Genomic DNA, 19,341 nt, shown 5'->3' with positions numbered 1-19,341 from the left:
AGAGACCTGAAAATAGGAAGAGAGGGAGCGAGGCGAAGGGAATGAGGAAGGGAGTTCCAGAGCCTCGGGGCGTAGTAGCTGAAGGCACAGCCGCCGAGGGTGGAGCGGAGGACTCGGGGGACAAGGAGGAGGCCAGACCCGGTGGAACGAAGGCAATGGGCACTGTTTTGTGGAGAGAGGAGATCAGAGAGGTAGGGGGGATTTGAAGACAAGGGTGAGGATCTTGAAGTCGAGATTACAAATACTTTTATTCCATTCTCTTTCCTTTGTCTTTTTTTCTACCCATCTTCACTTTCCTACTAACTATTCAAAAGTTTTAAAATTGATTTGCAAATGAAAGCATCAATGTTATTGTGGTAATGCAATGAACCACTGATACTGACTGTAGTGGAATAATAATCAATCTTACTTGGAAGGGAAAAGCTCAACAAGCACATAAATAAACCCCATTAAACAATTTTGGACATTTTAAAGCTTTAGAATAGGGGCACATGCACTGCACGTTTGGAAACTAGATTAAAAGAAAAAGGTATTGCACTAGAAATGCAGTTTTTTTTAAAAAAGTGTGTGGAATCACAAGAGAATTGTACTACTAAAAAATATGTTGTCTGAAATCAAAGCCTCTTATGCTTCATCATGCACCATGTCTGGCAACGCTAGCTGATGGCAGGAAAGAGAATTGACGTTTCTTGAGCTTGACTCAGGGGTCGCTACATTCCTTTTGTTGTTCTTCAAACTGCATCTGCTTTGTGCCACTTTTCCTTTCAATGCAGCTGTTTTCTTGCTAAATTTACCACCTCAGCAGTCTTAGATTTCTCTCCTGACAAGTCTCTGTGGAGCTTGACACAGATGATTGTGAATGTATGCAAAAGGTGGAAGCAAGAAAGCAAATCCTCCACATCTGCAAACAGGCAATTCATTCTTCCGATATTTATAGGTTGCTCAGTAGATTGTGTTCATGTTTTCTGTAGCTTTGTGACCAAGGATTAATACCTGGCTTGCAAACAGCACAGGACAAATGCGTAGCAATTAATCTAAAGTCATGAGTCTCCAACACACACCACATGTTAAATTAAAAATGTATTTAGTGCCTTGTGTTTGTTTGCAAAAGGTGAAATGGTTATGTCGGAAATATTTGTACTGTTTGAATTGATTTTTTAAAAAAGGAAAAAATCAAGTTTGTAACCCGAATGTAACATGAATTCCCGACCATGAACCAAAATTCTTTCTGTAAAACAGCTTATTTTCATTAAAGTTGTGAAAGTTGGTACCCCACCAAAAAAATCAGGCAAAATTTTATGTTTCAGAATCGCAACATAACTATAGGGAGCTTCTGGCACAGTCTTATTAAACATTTCCAACTAAATTCTGTCGCCCTTTGCTGTTTCTCCCCCCGCCACCACTTCCCAATGGTGTGAATGATGTGTTTGTTTTGGGAAAAATAAATCGTAGTGGGAAAAATGACTGGCCTTTTTTTTGATGAATTTTAATGGAATTTCTGAGAGTTCAGGCTATACATTAAAAAGGATGTTGTGCAAGGTTTTAGCTGTTTTTTGATGGATAGTGAACACTTTTTCTTTGGAGATCGAGTGCAGTGTGGGTCACTTGCAATACTGGGCTCCCCACAACTGCACTGACCATATGACCCCAAAACCAGTTCTCAGAAGAGCCTACTTTGTTTTTTTTTATCAAGTTCTATCAATTCTCTAGGCTGGTAGCCCAAACTCCTTGGAGTAGTTGATGCAATGCAGTGAGATTTTTCTGGTGTGTGTAAGCTTTTAGGAAACTAGCTGTGAAACTCATTATACTTGTGACACTTCAAACTGCAAGACCTGAACTAATGACACATGGTGTGGTTTTAAAATCCAACATGAGCAATCATGCCTTTCCCACGATTTAATATTCATATAACTACCTTGGAACAGGTTTTACACACGTACTTTATTTCCAGTTCTACCCGATCACAGTATGAAGAATGACTTGTAGTTTGTAAACACGCTGCAAGTTCTGAATTATATTGATCTTCAATTTTAGCCAGGCTCAGTGGTAGCATTCTTACCTGTGGGTCAGAAAGTTGTGGGTTTAAGCCCCATACCAGAACTCACATAATCCAATGCAGTGCTGAGGTGTGTTCCCTTGTCAGAGATGCTGTACTTTGGATTAGATTGTTAAACTGAGGTCCCATCTTCCTGTCCAGGTGAATGTTAAAGATCCCATGGCCCTGTTTGAAAAGAGCAGGGAGTTTTTCTGGTGTCTGGCCAACAATAACCCCATATAAAATTGGTCGTTCATTTCATGGCTGTTTGTTGGACATTGCTGTATGCAATTGGACAGCTGCGTGCACCTACAAATAGTCACTCCACTTCACAGTAAGTCCTGCGAAGCACTTTGGGACATCCTCCCCACGGGAAAGGGACTATACCAAACAGAAGGATTATTACCATTGTAACTTTTTCCTTATCAGTTGGGATGACAAAGCAATGGTTCAGAAAAGTATTCACTAATGGTCACCGACAGAGAATCGTGCTATTAATAACTTGTAAGGTTTCTGGTCTGAATTATATTGAGTTCTCATGAGTCATTTTTGACATTTGCCGGTTGATGGCAGGATAGAGAACTAGAGAGTTTACCCTGGTGTTTTGGCTGACAATCTCTCAGATAAAATTGATCATTCATAGATGTCTGTGGGATGCTGCTGTGTTCAAATTAGCTTCAAGTTCACCTACAAATACAGTCGCAACATTTCACAGCAATTCCTCGTGAAGCGCTTGAGACGTTTTGATGTTATATGTGTAATAACCAATGCAAGGATGATTATTATTGAGTTGCTGTTGGTGAATCCCACTGCAATGCCAGATTTTTTTGGCACCAGCATCAACCATGCTAAAAAGGTCTCCCTGATGACTTTATTGCTAAACCCATTACTTGATATAAAATTCCCTACATTTAATCCTATTTAGGGATAAGACTATTGATTCTAGCCAGGGGCTGGCGGGGGGGNAGACGAGATAGAGATGCAACTGGCCTCAATAACCCCTCGCCTAAAAAAAAGGTAAAATCATCCTGTATTCCAGCTTCAGATCTGGTTGGTGACTCTGTTGTTGTTTCTGTGAGAACACTAAGTGAGAGGAAGAATGAGTTCAACTTGGATGCCCCCTGCAGGTCAATACCCTTTGACGCTCAGTATCCATGCTCACGCAACAATTGTGACCCAGCATAATTAACTTCTGTCAGAAAAGGAGGGGGAGAAATCTGCAGAGGTGTAAAACAAGCCCAAAAAAATGCTAAATACAGACATTTTAGTTAACTAAGTGTGATGATAAAAAAAACCTTGTAAACATTGCTTTTGAAGATCAACCCCAGTGCACCGCATAAATCAAGTTTGAACAAAGTAACTGCAGATAAGATTGAGTTGTGCTTCTGATTATAATTTTCCAGTTCTTCACATAACTTGTTGCACCGAAATGCACGTCAATCCAGTTTAACATATTCAGGCGAAATTGCATCAATGTCAGTGATTAACAGGAAAAAAGAGCATTTGTTTATAACTTCACAATAACCAGAACTTTGATCTGTATCAGGAGTCTCTGTAGAAGGCAAACAATAAGTGAATGATGTGAGGGATTGCAAGCGAAAACTTTAACTACCTCTAAGAGACTGTGTCCTTGTTCCTTTGAAGGGTTTTCCTTGTAACCATTTCAGAGTGAAAAGCAGCATCATTCTTGATCTACAATGCATGCTGGTTGCACTTTGTGCAAGAAAAGAGTTTTGTTCTCTGGTGCTGATATTACCAGATCAACACAATGCCTTTTTTTTGTTAGGTGGAACAGCATAAGGTTCCCATCCCTGAATGTTACAATGCGCAGTAAAGGAAAACACATTTTATAGCTGAAATATTGCAAGTTGGTGTCCATTCTTGTCTATGGCATTATTGCACTAAAACATTTATTGTGGTGTGTTGATTTAAACTCTCTACCATTGCCAATGTTTTTCAAAATTTTGGAAAATAATATGCTTTTAAATAAAGAATTGAGTCTCTAATGTCACTGTATTTGACACGAGTACTTTGAGCTGTAAAGATGACGTATTTGATTACTAAGAAGTATACAGTTTCTTTTCTTTCTAGATTTTTAAACACATGCTCGATAGACCTTCAGGGTCAAATATTTCCAATTGTTTTTTTGTATCTTAATATCTTAAAATTGTCCAACTTCCTTGACATCTGCTTTCAGTAAACTTCAAACAATCGCTTTTCAGAAATTCAACCCGTTTCATTTTCTAATTTGTTATAAGAAGTGATATGTGGGAACAAGCTGGGAAACATGCAGAGAGATCTGAGAAAGTCTTAATTGGGCTTGTATTGGAGCCAATGCGCGTATTCAGGTCAGGCAGAGCGAGAGAGAGAAAGAGAGAGAGAGGAAAAAGAAGTGGTGCATTTAGATGTTGTCAGGAATTGACTGAAACCATTTAGTGGTACAGTTGCAGTTTTCTGTATTCGGATCATTTACAGACACTACTTTGAGGTGATATCAGTAAGGCAGGTCTTGCCAACCCAATTTTTCTCAACCTGCCTGGAGTGTTTTGCCTTGAAGGTGTTGCTGACATAAACCTATTAATTTTGTGTCAAAAAACATTCCTCTCCCTGAGCATTTATAAGCTACATGCTGTTGTCATACCTGCAAACTCAGTCTAGCCATCTTCACGTTGATTAGATACAGTGGGCACACATAGTGTGGCTCACAGCTTAACAAACACAAAGTGCTCCTGAATGCGATGGGCTGCAGACTGTAACTCGCTCTGACAAGGCCAAAGGTTTTAATGACTTCTAAAGTTCAATTCACAAGAAGGCTTATTTTTCATCAAACAACTGCAACTAACTTCTGCGTCTGATTTATTTCTCACTCACTGCTTTGTTATATTATCTTTTATCTTTCGAGTCGCAATTGTCTGAAACATAAAGCTTTTATAGGCATATTTGCGCTGAGCAAAGTTTTTTTTAACCGAAGTCAGAGGTAGGAGGTTGAAGAGGAAAGGGGAGAGGAGCAGTTTAATGTGCATTCATTAGTTCAAAAGTTGCCTGCGCGTGAAGGGTTTGATGAACACTTGGAAATACTGATAGAATTGAGAATTAATATAATTTTATAAAATTGGGCACCTCGTGGATTTTTGAACAGCAACTTGGGATGTGATTGTGGCTTGCCTGTGTGTGGGTCAGGGAAATTTTCCACAATTTTGCACAATCTTGAATTTTTAAGGCAAAAGGGTTTTACACACTAAGACAAGGTGGATTTTAATGCTCTGAGCCCATTCCAGCTCTCTGCTTCCAAATCGTCTCTTAGGCCGTGTTGCAATGTTAATCATTGAACATTTCTCAGGCAAGCCTTCAAAAGGGGTTTTATGGGTTTGTTCAAGCTATAAGGAAAGGGTTAAACACAACCATAGTAAAAGTCTATAAGGTATTTATTTAAGCCTCAGGGGTTGACAGCCAAAAAGGGCTTACGGCCACTATAGGAGTCCTCACATTCTTACTATGAGCAGACTATTATGTGAAAGATAAGCAAAGAGATTGAATGATGATCGCCTTGCAGAAATGCTATTATTAAGGATAGGACATTTATTCCAGTGACAGAACTGCTGTGCTCTTAATAGTATGAATGGCTGGAGACTAGATGAGTTCAAAAAGGAGATCTTCAGATGATGCTGTCTCTTGGGAGTAGTTGTTAACCACTGCGTATTAATCCCTTCATAATGCATTCAGAAGTGTAGAACTTTTAAATGTCTGTATGTTTTCCAACACAAGCTAGTCACTGACTAAAGCTAGGCCTTCTCCTCCTTTTTCCCCAGTTATGCCTGTCGCGTTGCAGGGGAAGAGACCTCGATGGCCAAACAATTAAAAATGTATAAAAGAGAGGCGAAAACTGCAACATTGCACAAATCAAACACAAAGAATTCACCACATTTCTAAAATGTTTAAGCCTCGCTAAGTTTTAAGTGGTTTGAAATCTAGAATGTTGTCGATGCTCCTTTTAATCTATCTTTGCTGCTTTTTTTTCCCTGGAGGTATAGGTCATCATTCCCCTTCCTGAGCATTACATAATATTGCAACAGGGAAGATGGTTCATGTAAGGGATAGTCAATCAGATTGTTTGGCAGATTATTTTTATTGGTTGCATTTGAAAAAAAATTGTGATTTCCTTCCAGCATTGACCAGTGTTTAGACCTGTGGAAGAAAAAGCATTCTCATAGCTGCTTTGTGCAGTCAGCCCAAGAAAAAGTGGTGGAGTGATTAATAAAATTTATTGCTCTCCAATAATTTCATATTTTTACACTACTATCTTATTATTAAGCAGTTGCTACAGATTTTCTCTACGTTCCCAGCCCTCATTTGTATCCTACCTATTTATCCATGGAATATCGTGATTTTTGACAGTTTGCACCTTACTGCCATCATAAAGCAAATTCCAAAAGCCTGCCCAATGTAACAGCAGTAATCCCATTGGAATACATTATTTATGCCAGCAGCAGACACAGAGCAAGTTTCAGAAATGCGGTTGCTTGACATAACGCACTAATTTCACATTGTCTCATTATTAACTGAATAATTTGAAAACCATTGCGCTCCAAGTACCTGCCATAGCTGAAGGATGCTTTTTAATTGATGCACTTTAAAGAACGCAGCTTTACCGCAGGGTTTTATATGAATGGCTACCCGCTAGATTTTATTTTTATTATTTGTAAAAAGCATTGTATAACATATTGGCATAATCTCAAAGTTCTTCTGTCATTTTGGACCAGTATTATGTTTTAAAATCAATGTTCACTCTCTCTTCACTCACTCACTCTTTTTTTTTCTCTCTCTCTCTCGTTCGAAGGCTGGCTAGTTGAGATGTTACTTGCTTGACAAGAGGCACGTAGCTTCTGTATACAATTACCACACTTTTCTTTCCCAATTATTTTACGAACAGTCAAGGTCCACCAATTTGACACGTTTCTTGACCGGCTTTGTGATGCGTAATCCTCCTCCATTAATGCTGAGTTTAATATCATCATTCACACCAGCGTTTATTATTCAGCCGTGGAATAGTTGTAACATTATGCGGCTGTCAAATGTTGTGTTGCACCTGTCTGGGGATTACCCATTATCCTTTGCATGTGAGAAAGTGACACTGATGACTGAAGTTTTGAGATATTCATTTAGTGTTTAATCTGACAGCCATGACAGCTGATCCCGGAGCTAGTCACTGACGAAAGCTAGGCCTCTGCCTGAAATCTTTCTCCTTTTCCCCCATTATGCCTCCGAATACAAAGTGGTTGCTATGAGTTCAAGTGAACGGGCTATAGCAGCAAGTGAAGGGTACTCCAGGTAGATTTGCATAAGATCTATGTAAAGAAGCTATCAGGCTATAGCAGTATTTAGACAGCTTGTTTTATTAAGCAGGTTGTATGGTTCAAGCTGTAATGTAATTTAAGTAAAAGAAAAAGACTTTTTAAAAAAAATCAATAAAGACTGAGTTGCATTTTAGACTTCCACCCATTTAGAGAATCCATTCATCCAGTTAATTAACTTAGATCTGCCGCTCAGAACTCCACACAAGCCTTTAGATGTGAAAGTTATGGGGACAGTTTTCCTCTTTAAATAGCACTGATGCCACTTATCGCAGAAATAGAATACAAATGCTTTGTGCATTTACAAACGGGAGAAGGCAGTGAGGAAACGCTGTTCTCCCAGGCTGGCATCTATTTTTATTTAGGAGGTGTAGAGGAATACAGCTTCAGCTTGACTTTGGCTGTCACACGCCAGCAATGGGGATAATGGACACAAAGCAGCACCAGGGTAACTGCACTGTAACTTCTACTTATTGCTATGCTGAGCTCCCAATCTTTAGGTATTGAAAATATCTTCCTGGACTCTGATGGGGAAAGGATGGGAAGAATCCCTAATACAGTTTCTGTATAACCCTCTTATTTGGCTGGAAACTTTCAGTCCTTCTGAATGGATTAGAAAAATCTCAATTCTTCTTGCGCAGGAGCTCCAAGGGCCTATTGTGTATTTGTTCCTCCAACAAGAAACAGCCAGTTACTGCAGCAAAATGGGTTTATCTTGACGCTATGAAAAGGCAGTTTCAGTTATGTAATGTCCGTCGGCTGGGAATTGGCTCGTCCCATGGGGGAAGATGGGGGCAGGGGATTGGCGGTCTGTTAACTCTGAAATAACGTTTACGAGAATGTATTTAATATCCTGTGTTTTATCTGGTGAACCTGTGCAGTGGTTTCAGTACAACACCTGCTGGGCACTATAGTCTACCTGGAAAAGCAAACCTTTGGGCTGAGATCCAAAAATTTAGAACCATAGAAATTTATAGCACAGAAAAATCATGTCACAGCCATCATGTTTGTGATGACTTTTAAAAAGCCTTCCTTTCAGCCCCGTTACCCTGCCCTTTCCTCATACCTCTGTCATTTACTATCTTTTAAATTTTTATTTAATTTCTGGAGTTTTACAGGTCGATCTTCAGGTTGTCTAGATTTGAATATGTCACAATAGTTTTTTGAAATTCCGTAAGATTACACATTAGGATTGAAACCAGAATAGATGATTTCAGATGCAAGGAAATTTCCATATGTAAGTAGTATACATATGTGGAACTCTTAGTCTGATTCGGATCCTTTTAAGCTTGGCGATGGGCTTCCGCTTGTGTCAAACAGTGTCCATAACCTGCCTCAGCATGGAATCGAGCTGGGAAAGTACAAGCTCTTTGTATACTTTACCGCTTAAAATTACAAAAAGTTTTCAAACAATGTACACTCTGGTAAACTGGATTTGTTTTCATGTTTGGTATCTTACTTTCTACTGGTGGGGGGAGTAAAAACCACAAGGGCTAATACTCAATTGGCTTTACAAAACTGAAAGCTGCTTAAAATCTAAAAAATTCAAATAACAATGGTAAATAAGCAAATTCTGCAGTTTCAGACTCCCTTAAAATTTAGTATCAGTTTAAACTCCATCTCGAGCTCATTGCTGGGGATAGCATTTGCATTGACAACTTCCGGGATGGTGGTCAGAGTAGACTTGTGTTCCAAGTAGCTTTGTTTGAGCTTTTGTGCAGAGGATTGTAGGTCACATGGGAAAATGAGAACCATGGCAGATCTGGGCTTTTGGCCAAAACCACGTTACTTTGTTTTTGTGTAAGAACCACAATATGTTTTGCTCAAAGCCATCAAGAATTTAGCTGATGGTTTGAGCAGTATATCTGAGATCTGACATGAAGCAATCATTCAGATAATGGGAGAAATATGAAGTCGACAATAAGACTGGGTAGAAATTAGAAATGCCCATCGTTAAAATTAATTGTCATAAGGATGTAGGTGTTTACGAAATAGTCTGTACTACACTTTACTGTAAATCCTGTGAAGTGCTTTGAGATGTCTTCCTGTCTTGAAAGGCGATATGTCAAATGAAGGATTTTTTTTATTATGTGTCAAAACTTACTAAACAATTAAGGTTGGAAATTTGACTTAAAAAGGAAGCCTCATCATTCCTTTCAATCTGTAGGCTGACAGGATATTGATGGGAGGGAAATTCCACAATCCCTAGCCTTGACTTTCTTTTCAAAAGTATTCAACTTGTATCCTGTGACACGGAAACAGACATTAATATTATAATAACAAAGTTGCTCAATGTCAGGAGTAACTATTACCGTAATAGCAATCTTGTGCAATTTAGAAACATTTTAATAATTATTATAGCATACTTTTACTTTAACTCTATTCATTATTCATTATTTTTTAAAAAAAGTTTGAAATTGTATGAATCCATCTTTGTTTCTATACTTTCTTTGTCCCATCATTTATTTTGAAGGTGGAATAACATCCACATAAATTGGCTGAGATCATCCCCAAAGTCTATTCGCTTTAGGCAACCAAGTGCCGTAAATGTAAAGATTGACCCGATCACATCAGCTCACCAGATATGCCAAAAGGGACCCATGTTTCAATGCCTCCGTACTATTTTAAAGGGTCTACAGTGTGCATTGCTGCTCACTGATCTGAGTACTCATTGGCTTCAAGAAAATCATTCCATTTCTGGACCATCAAGTCTTGATGGATTTTCCCTGAAGTCAAATTCACAACCTGTACACCAGGTTTCTCAAATAGAGATGTTGCAGTAGTTTCTCATTGACACTGATTTTCATGAGCGTTGACACAGTTGGCAGAGTGATACAGGAATGGAGCTATTTGGGCCCTCTGTGATTGTTTTTTGGATAGGTGTGATGTTTCCTGCTTCCCATTTCGCTACTGCCAGTAGACAGAAAGAGTTGAAATAAGATGCGGCAAGGGAGTAAGGAGTTCATCAAATAGGGCTTTGATTGCCCAAGTATCTCTTTTATAACTTTCTGTGCTGAAGTAATACAGTACAACACGCTCAATCGGTTATCTGAACTTTCTATTTATCTCAATGGGGATGCCTCCCGACTTATTTGGGTAAACAGCATTATTTCTTTGAGGTGTGTGTGTGTGTGACAGAGAGAGAAATTCTGTTCCATGCATTTCTTGAGAATTATCGACGTGAGCTAAAAAGTGTTGTACTCCATTTGGTACGTTTAATGACCATGTCTCTATGAGATTAGGAACAAAGTTAATAGAAATTACAAATAGCGTCATATTGGAAATGCCAATCTTACTAAATGGTGCAGATTAGTACATAGCGAATCAACGTATACCTTACTCCCCCCACCACTCCCAGCAGTTTGTTTTATTAATAGATTCCTACAGTTTAGTGAATTTCAACTGAAGTGCTTGAAGGTGTTTGAGCCAAACCGTATGCCATCTGTCATCATTGTCAATTTTGTTTGTTGACTGGCTTAGTTTTGTTATCTTCAGTGGTTTAATAATAGCAGCTCGATAAAACTCCTCTGTTTGTGGTTTGGCAATCCCTCCTACAAGCAAATTCAGCGGTGTTTGCAGTTTAAAGAGTTTCCGTTAGAAGACAACAGCGCACGTTGAGAGTTTGCTTGTGGTCTCCTCATCCCAGCAGCTCAAACCACTGTAAATTTGACTCTAACCAGTTTGATGTTCTATTTCCTAAACTGTGGGGTGGACCGATGTGCTGGTAATGGAGGTCAGAGCTGTTGTTAAGTAGAAACACATTGAAATGGAAACATGACTGAGTGGAAGGGATTAACATCTGGATGCAGAGCGTAATTAAGTACAAATTACACAGATTACACTTATATTGTGCCAATACATTCACTTTTTGATACCTTGCCATAGCATTGTACTGGGATACCTTCCAATTTCATTAGTGAAGGATTCCCTAAATGCATTTCTGAGATTAGAAAAGTATATATTTAAGATTTTGCCGACAATTTGTATCAATAAAGTTTTCCCAACTCCCTCCCCCAACATCTCTGAAGCATTTCAAATTACTTAAACATATTTTTGTCTACAAGATATAAATATACAATGAATGGTCACTCAATCCACGACTGTTGTGCGCAATTGGCTGCTGTGTTTCGCCCACAAAATATACAGTAAATTCACTTTGCAATATATTACATTACAGTATAATAATCCTTATATTTGATATAACATATTTCATGCCAGGAGGGTATATCAAAGCCCTTACAAGATTTACTGCAAAGTGTTGTGACTACTACATGAAAGGCGCTATATTGAATGCAAGGATTATTATTTATTTTATTATTTGTCACTGAGTGTGGTAACATCCAAAGAAGGTCATTTGATCTCAATAATAGAACGGAGGTCCTCTTTTCAGTTGCATGCTTTGTTTTACAGGAACAAGTGATCCTTATGTCAAGTTCAAACTGGCTGGGAAAACATTGTTCAAGAGTAGGATCATATACAAAAACCTGAACCCTCGATGGGATGAGACTTTCACAGTTCCAGTAAGGAACTTGAATCAAAAGCTTTACATCAAGGTAAGACACTCTGCATCAAAATGTACAGCGATTGACTAGGAAAGCTGTGACGTAATGATATCTGTCTGATACGCAACTCCTCTTAAGATTACATTTTAACACAACAAACATTTTTCTCCCAAAGTGGTTTAGTTTTCATTTTGGTAAATTTTTCAGCGACTTTTGTTTGCAGCTGATAGAAGCGTCAGGGCACTCACAATAGTGGTTAGCTCTTACCTCGGCACTTCAGGTTTGAATTCAGTTGAAATGGCAGGGATGAAGCTCTGTTACTCACAGTGATGGACTGCGAGCACAATGAATGCAGGCAGGCTGAATTGAGCTCCCAGTGGACAAAGGTCCACAGTGTTTAACTGGCTGAAGTTGGCACTAATTGACACTGATTTCAGCAGCCTTGCTTTGAGAGGTCAGGAGAGCAGGAATATGGGGAGTGGAAATACCAACCGACTGCAGTATCTGGTTCTCTTCTGGGGTTGCAGGTGCCCTGTAAGGGCAATTTAGAGGAAGCCCTGACCTGCATGCAAACTATACCATAACTGACCTTGTGAATGCTTGATTGAAACATAGGATCTGGACTGTGCACAGAATCATAGCTCGCTTTCTGAAGGAAGAAAGACAGGCTAACTAAACATCGATCCATTAATTGCTGATTGGTAGATTAACCTATCTAGGGTGACAATAGAGGTTATGCACAATCAAAAGTGAGTTGTCGCTTACTCTTTCTGTCTGCCTGACTTTGGCTGACAGCGTAATAGTTGAATGAGCACATAAATTCATTTTTAAAAAAAATGAAGTGTAGCTTCAGGTAGATGACATCTAGTGTGTCATTGACCTTCAGGTCAGCCTTGCATGATTGGGGAGTGATAGCCTGCTGCCCACCCCCCCACCCACCATGTGACAAAATATTTAAATGAAAAAGTTGGAACCAATGTGAAGGCCAAGATAGAATGTAAATGGTCTTGGAATGTAAACGTATTTAGTTAAACAGAACATAGTTCACAGTGAAACTAATTGGAGAAAATTCAGGATTTGGTGCTGTAACATGGGAAGTGCTGTGCTCAGTTTGTGGAATTTTTTTTTCTCCTCCAATCCTCTTCCCTTTCTCCCACCAATAAGTTTAAATTCATACAATTTCCATTGTTGCATGCAGAATGATCAGCCAGTAGACATCTCCAAGGACTTGCATTGCCATCTATTCTCTATCCCAAAGTCCCTCTACCTGGCCTCCTCCCTTGCCTCCTTCAAGATCCTTCTCAAGAGCCCCCTCTTCGACTGTGCCTTCGGTCACCATCCTACCCTGACCTTCACCGCCCTCCACCCCTCCTGATCCCAACTACCAGCTTGGGTGCGGATCCCTGACTGTCCAGTGCCTTGGGACGTCCTCCTGACATGAAAGGAGATATACCAATGTAATTTGTTGTTGTTTTTCACCCTCTCCCTTCCTCAGTTCAGGAACCTGTGAAAGCAGAACCTCAGAACAGGAATGGCTCACATTGAAAATGAAATGTCCCCATTATAGGAATGCAAGACTGCTTTTGGTTGGATTAAGATCAACTTTATGTCATTGGGTGGATGAGAAATTGAATGTTATGTGCTTTTTAAGCAGATAATATAATAACAGTCCAAATTATAATAAAAGGGGTTAATCTTTGTTCTCTTGTTTTTATATCTATGCACCATATTAAAACATATATTCTCTCCGCAAACAGGTATATGACCGTGACTTGACCTCGGATGATTTCATGGGTTCTGCATATCTTAGTCTGAGTGATCTTGAAGTAAACAGGTTTGTAATAATATTAGCTGTAAGGATCTCTGTTTCCTTTTTTTAACTGGCGCTGTAGATACCAGACGCAACTGTTTGATTTGATACTGTAAATGACTGAATGATGCTGCTTAATAGAACTAGGTTAAGCTCTGCAAACCTAAAGGAGCCAGTTAGATTTATGTAAAGCAAATAAAAAATACAAAGTACTCAGACGCTATCATCTGAAACTAAGTGCTATTAAAAGCACAGCAATTGTTGAATAGCCTTGAGGGACTAAGCTTATAAATTATAAATTAATGGAGACTGGATTTATGATAGTGTTGCCATACGTAACATAGCTTCAGTCATGGATTGAAATGACTAGTAGGACTATGCAGAAATTGTGATCAAATTTTAAAATGCCCCGGCAGTATATTGATATATTGACTAAGCATCTGATAATATATTAAAAGCTTTGATAAGTGCCTTTGATTAAAATTCTGCATACTCCTCTTGCCTTTCCTCTTCCTAATTTCACTCACACACTGTAACTGAGAGGAGACGACATTGAGCATGATCCTTGAACAAGAAGCAGGGAAAGGATTTGAAGCTGTTAGAGGAAGGGATGGTCGAAGAGATATGTTCGTAGGTGTTTTTTTAAAATGGTGAGAGACACAATAAGGGAAAGTGGTTTTAAAAGAGACTCCCAGACGGCAGAGGCATTGTGGTTGATGGCTTGCTTATGAACTTTAGAACAAACGGAGTTGGGATCACGCAACATAGCAGTCAGAGAACTGGAAGGTGTAGAGAAGATTGAATAGAAGATTGGAGAAAGATCGTAGAGGGATAAGGAGAAGGACCTTTGAGGTACTGGTAACCAAATGGATTTGGCGAGGCTGAGTGTGTGGTACCGAGCTGTGCCTGTAGCGTTGTGGATCAGTTGTAGCTTCTGAAAAGTAAAACTCAAGAGGCTGTCAAGGAGAGCAAGGGAAACATCTGTTCATGATGTGGCTGACCTTGAGGGTTTCAGAGGTAGTGGTGGTGAAGTAAGGATGTAGGCGGGCAATGTTCCTGAGATGCTATCTTGGCGTTGTGACAGATGTGGGGTTTGAAGCTCATCTCCACATCCAGTCATTTAAATAAGGAATTGTAAATTAAAACTGCTTTCCTTCCTTTAGATTTCTACAAAAGGAGTTGCAGCTGGATGACCCAAACAGCCTGGAAGACTACATGGGCGTGATTGTCTTACAGATAACTCTTTCCCCAAAGCCAAGTGAAAGCAGCACAAATGTAAGTTGTTGTATTTGACGTTGATGATGTTGGATGTTCTTGTTGGAACTTGACCTCCGAAAATCAGATTTTCACTCCAGCTCTCATGATAAATAAACTCATAGCAGAGCCTGATCATGTTCTCACCTGGCTCCTACACTTCCAACGCACAATTGGACAGTGATCAGGAAAGCGAATCTAAATGAACTTGAATGTAAACACCTATAGAGTAGGGTTCCTTATAGAGAATGTCTCAAATTTGAAAATTTTATAACTACGGAATTTGGTTGCAGTAGTCTGTGAGAACAGACCTCCCTGTTATGAATTGTACTTGCGTGGAGTGTTTTTGTAATTTTAGCTTGTTTTACACTGGCTGTAAATAGTTATTCAGGTTTATCCTGTTGCTTTGTCTGCAAAGTATTAAGAAAAGCACAGGGAGAGCAAGGTTTAGCCACCCTGACCTCTTAATCCTCTTCTATTAAAAAAAAGGGCCAAATAGATCATTACACTCCTGGTCCATGTGCCTGCTTTGGAGCTGGTCCTAATTCAGAAAAAAAATGAATAAATGCTGCCAGAACCTACCAGAGACCTCTGAAGCAGCAATAATAGCTGCTTTTTTTCCTTCCCTTATAATGGAACCGTGGAAATTCATAGCACAGAAGGTGGCCATTCAGCCCATAATGCTAGTGCTGGATCTTTGAAGGAGTGATCTATTCAATCCCATTTACCAGCCTTTCCCCCCATGCCCTTGCAAATCACTCCATTTTAGATATATATCTAATTCTCCCTTGAAAGCTAATATGGGTTCTGCCTTGACCACCGAACCCAGCAAAGTATTCCACATCCTAACTACTCTGTATTTTTTTTAAAAAAACTCCTAATTTCCTTTGCAAATTTGTAAATTGATGCCCTCTAATCACTGGCTCAACAACCTGTGGAAATAGACTACTTTTTAAAAGTTATCAAAACCCTTCATTATTTTAATGACCTCTCTCAAACTTTTTTGTTCCAATGGGTTCCTCGAGTCTCTGCTCATGGGAAAAGCAGCTCATCTCTGGCATGAATCCTCATAAATATATTCTTGTTAGTGTTGGAGACACTTACCTGGAATCTCTGCTGGACAGTAACAACAAATCACACTTGTATAGCCTTTCACTTTGGTAGGATGATGTCCCAATGCGCGCCAGTCAGGGATTTAGACTCGAGCTGGATGACTATGAACTTTGTCCTGTTTCTATCCAAGGCATTCTGTGTTGCACCATATTTTCCCAATAGCACTTCGCACAAACGAAAGCATAGGTGGATTGTTTAGAGAAGCTCTGAATTGAAATTGAATTTAAGATTGGTTGCATAACGGTATTAGCTGCCCAACTGAATAAAATCAAGCTGCTAAATACAAGCAGACGCGGTGTGGAAGATAATTAGAAAGACTTTGCTGGAATAGTTACCTTTTGTAAACCCACACCAATTCAAGTAGTACTACAACTGACTGCTTTAAGAGATGATGGATATAGACCAGATTTGTTTTTCAGGGTAAGCGTAAAATATTTGCCAAAATCTTTCAGTTTCATTGTGCCATATGTAAATTTCAAATTCAGGGATAAATAAATAAATACTTTTTGTGAAAAAAAGTTATGGGGGAAAGTATATTTAGACTGGAAGTTGTTAACTAATTCGCTTTGGTCCAGGAGATTTTGACTTGGGCTAATGTGGTGCTGCTCATAAGAGTCATATCTGAACCTTGTTTAGGGTTGTTCAATACAATGTAAATGCATTTACATAGCGGCCTTCATGTCCGGAACATGTCTCAAAGAGCTTTACATTGGTGGGTACCCGAGCTGTTTAACAATCATTTAAGTTGATTCTGGAATGGCTCCAGAAAATAGTGTTTTTTTATGCATGAATGGCCCTTTCAGAAATACTTACTTGTGAACAACTTGCATTCAATCCCATTATCCCATCTCCTCTCTGTCTACCAGGCGAGTTTGGTCAGGAAGAAGCAACTCACCGGCACAAAGGTAACAGCTTTACTCTTTCTTTTGGCCTAAAAGCCCTTTTTCAGTCCAAAATTCTGAAAGAAAACATATACAGTATTAGCTTTGTGTTATGACAAAACAACTTTGATGTACTTTGGCCTGATGCTTCTTTGACTGCTACATGGCTCACCCCTGACTAATGGTTTTCAGCTTGGCTCAGTCGATTGCTCACTCTCGCACCTCTGAGTCAGAAGGTCGTGGGTTCAAAGCCGACGTCGGGACTTTGAGCTCACAGTTTAGGGTGATGCTACAGTGGATTACTGGGGGGGGAGCACTCACTTCACTGTCAGATGTGCGGTCCTTTGGATGGGTCATTAAACCCACGTCCACTTTGGGGGTTAAAGGTCCCATGTTACTATTTGAAACTAGAAAGGAGTCTCCTGTTCTCCTGGGATCCTGGCCAACAATCTTCCAGAAAAATTGATCATTCACTCATGCTGTCTGTGTGACAAATTGACTGCCAATATTCGCCGATAAATAGTCACTACACCTTACAGAAATTATTTGTGAGGTGGTTAGCCATTTATTGATGACAGTTATTGTAATAATTTGCCAAAAACTCAACCTAAAGAGGAAAGACCTCTTGGGACAGTAATGTTCCAGGAGCCACTAGGAGTAGCCAACTCTGCTGATAATTTGGAAGAGATCAGACCAGGAGTCCTGTAGCTCAGTGGTTACAACACTCGCCTCGCAAGCGAGAGACCTGGGTTTAATTCCTGGCAGGGCGAAACCTTGGGCAAGTTTCCTTACACACACTTGATAAAAATCCCTCAAGAAAAAANCGCAATAGCATGGTTGATCATTTCAATCCACAACTGTTTGTGAGACACTGCTGTGCCCATTTAGCTGCTGTGTTTCGCCCAGAAATATACAGTCAATTCACTTTACAGTTTATTCTATGAAGCACTTTGAGACGTCTAGAATACGTGAAAAGCGCTATATCAAATGCAAGGATTATTATTATTTTGTGACTGGAAGTGTGGTGTGTGTAGATCACATTTTCAATTTTATTTCTGATGTGGTTTTAATTTATTGCATCATCCGTTACATTACAAAAAAAATAATAAATTGGACACTCAATCCATTACTGTTTGTGGGACAATTATCTGCCGTGTTTTCACCACAAAATATAGTCACACTTTACAGTATGTTCTCCTATTTTGCCGTACATCTCGGGAGCTATGGCAAGACCCAAGGTTTAGATTGACTTCACTGGAAGGTTAAAGTCAGCAGCTCCAGTCAACTGTACTGAACTGTTTATCGCTTCAGCCTGGCTCTCCATTTCAAAAGGTGCTGCCTGTATGGCATTTATTTTTCCGTGTTATTGCATCAATGGAGAAACCTTCTTCTTGTCTCCGCTACCATTACTTCAGTAGCGCCCATTGGGGAAAATAAACTTTCTGAGGCGGTTGTGTGTACGTGCATGATGGGTCAGAGGAGGTTATCGTGCCATTCACTTGCAGTAGTGCGCAGGCCGAGATAAAGCAGAGCTGGAAATGCCATGCTGACTTGGAAGGAGGACATTTAAGATAAAATCAGCATAAAGAGTCCGTAGCTGCCAATTGTCTGTTTCTTCAATTAACACTCCCTGCATTGATTTCTAAATATTTCCTCAATCGAGGGGGTAAAAAAAACCTCAAGGCATTAATAATTGAATTCGCTGCAGGAATGGTGGGTCATCCAACATTCCACGTCTCACGGTTGAAGTATAATCAGGATCAGTGGGACAAGCGGAGCCAACCTCTCTCCAGCACGTTATTGGAAGGCCAGAGTTATTGTTCTGGGATCTGTGCATTCCCTGGATTCGTGCTAGTGTAGAGCTATTGAAGATGAATTGTGTGAGTTTTCCTAATTCTGCTGCTGCAATTGCTACACTCACCTGAGGGATAACTCCGAGGTCAGGGGCATATCCCACCGGATGACCTGACCCTTCTTGTTGCTTATTGAGTTTGAAGGATTGTGAGGTTTTTTTGCAATGCACGATAGTTGCGTGTCTGGTGTTTATCCCCAATGCATTTACGTTTCTTTTAAAAAAAAGTCATTTTAAAGTTTTCGACGATTGTGTATGAAAATATCCATGTCAAAGTAGATTAAGCATGAACTCTAATTTGAACATGCATTGAGAGAAGACCCTGCAATTGAACTGCAATTCAATAACAACTACAATTTGCACTTTACAAAGCTTATTTTCCATAAGGTGGAACATCTCCAAGTGTTTAATGTGGGAGATAATGTAGGCTGCGGATTTCTGGAGCCCGTGGAGCTGGGGCAAATTGACTGGAGGTGACAAAGCCATGGATGATAATAATAATAATAATCCTTGCATTTGATATAGTGCTTTTCACGTCGGGGG

At 39.6% G+C, this 19,341-nt stretch overlaps 1 protein-coding gene across 3 annotated transcripts in view; it reads left to right on the top strand.

Annotated features, from left to right (window-relative positions):
* Positions 1 to 19,341, top strand: part of LOC103187388 (multiple C2 and transmembrane domain-containing protein 2) — a 118,880-nt gene that overhangs the window by 25,713 nt on the left and 73,826 nt on the right. For all 3 annotated transcript variants that reach the window (XM_042344076.1, XM_007906849.2, XM_007906863.2), the window contains 4 exons: positions 11,797 to 11,939; positions 13,646 to 13,722; positions 14,862 to 14,973; positions 16,932 to 16,970. In XM_042344076.1, coding sequence (XP_042200010.1) covers positions 11,797 to 11,939; positions 13,646 to 13,722; positions 14,862 to 14,973; positions 16,932 to 16,970 — 371 coding nt within the window. The remainder of the gene's footprint in view (positions 1 to 11,796; positions 11,940 to 13,645; positions 13,723 to 14,861; positions 14,974 to 16,931; positions 16,971 to 19,341) is intronic.

This window comes from Callorhinchus milii, unplaced genomic scaffold, assembly GCF_018977255.1.
Source record: "Callorhinchus milii isolate IMCB2004 unplaced genomic scaffold, IMCB_Cmil_1.0 Scaffold26, whole genome shotgun sequence".
Classification (NCBI taxonomy): Eukaryota; Metazoa; Chordata; class Chondrichthyes; order Chimaeriformes; family Callorhinchidae; genus Callorhinchus; species Callorhinchus milii.
Note: the sequence above shows the minus strand (reverse complement) of the source record. Positions and strands in the feature narration are given on the sequence as shown.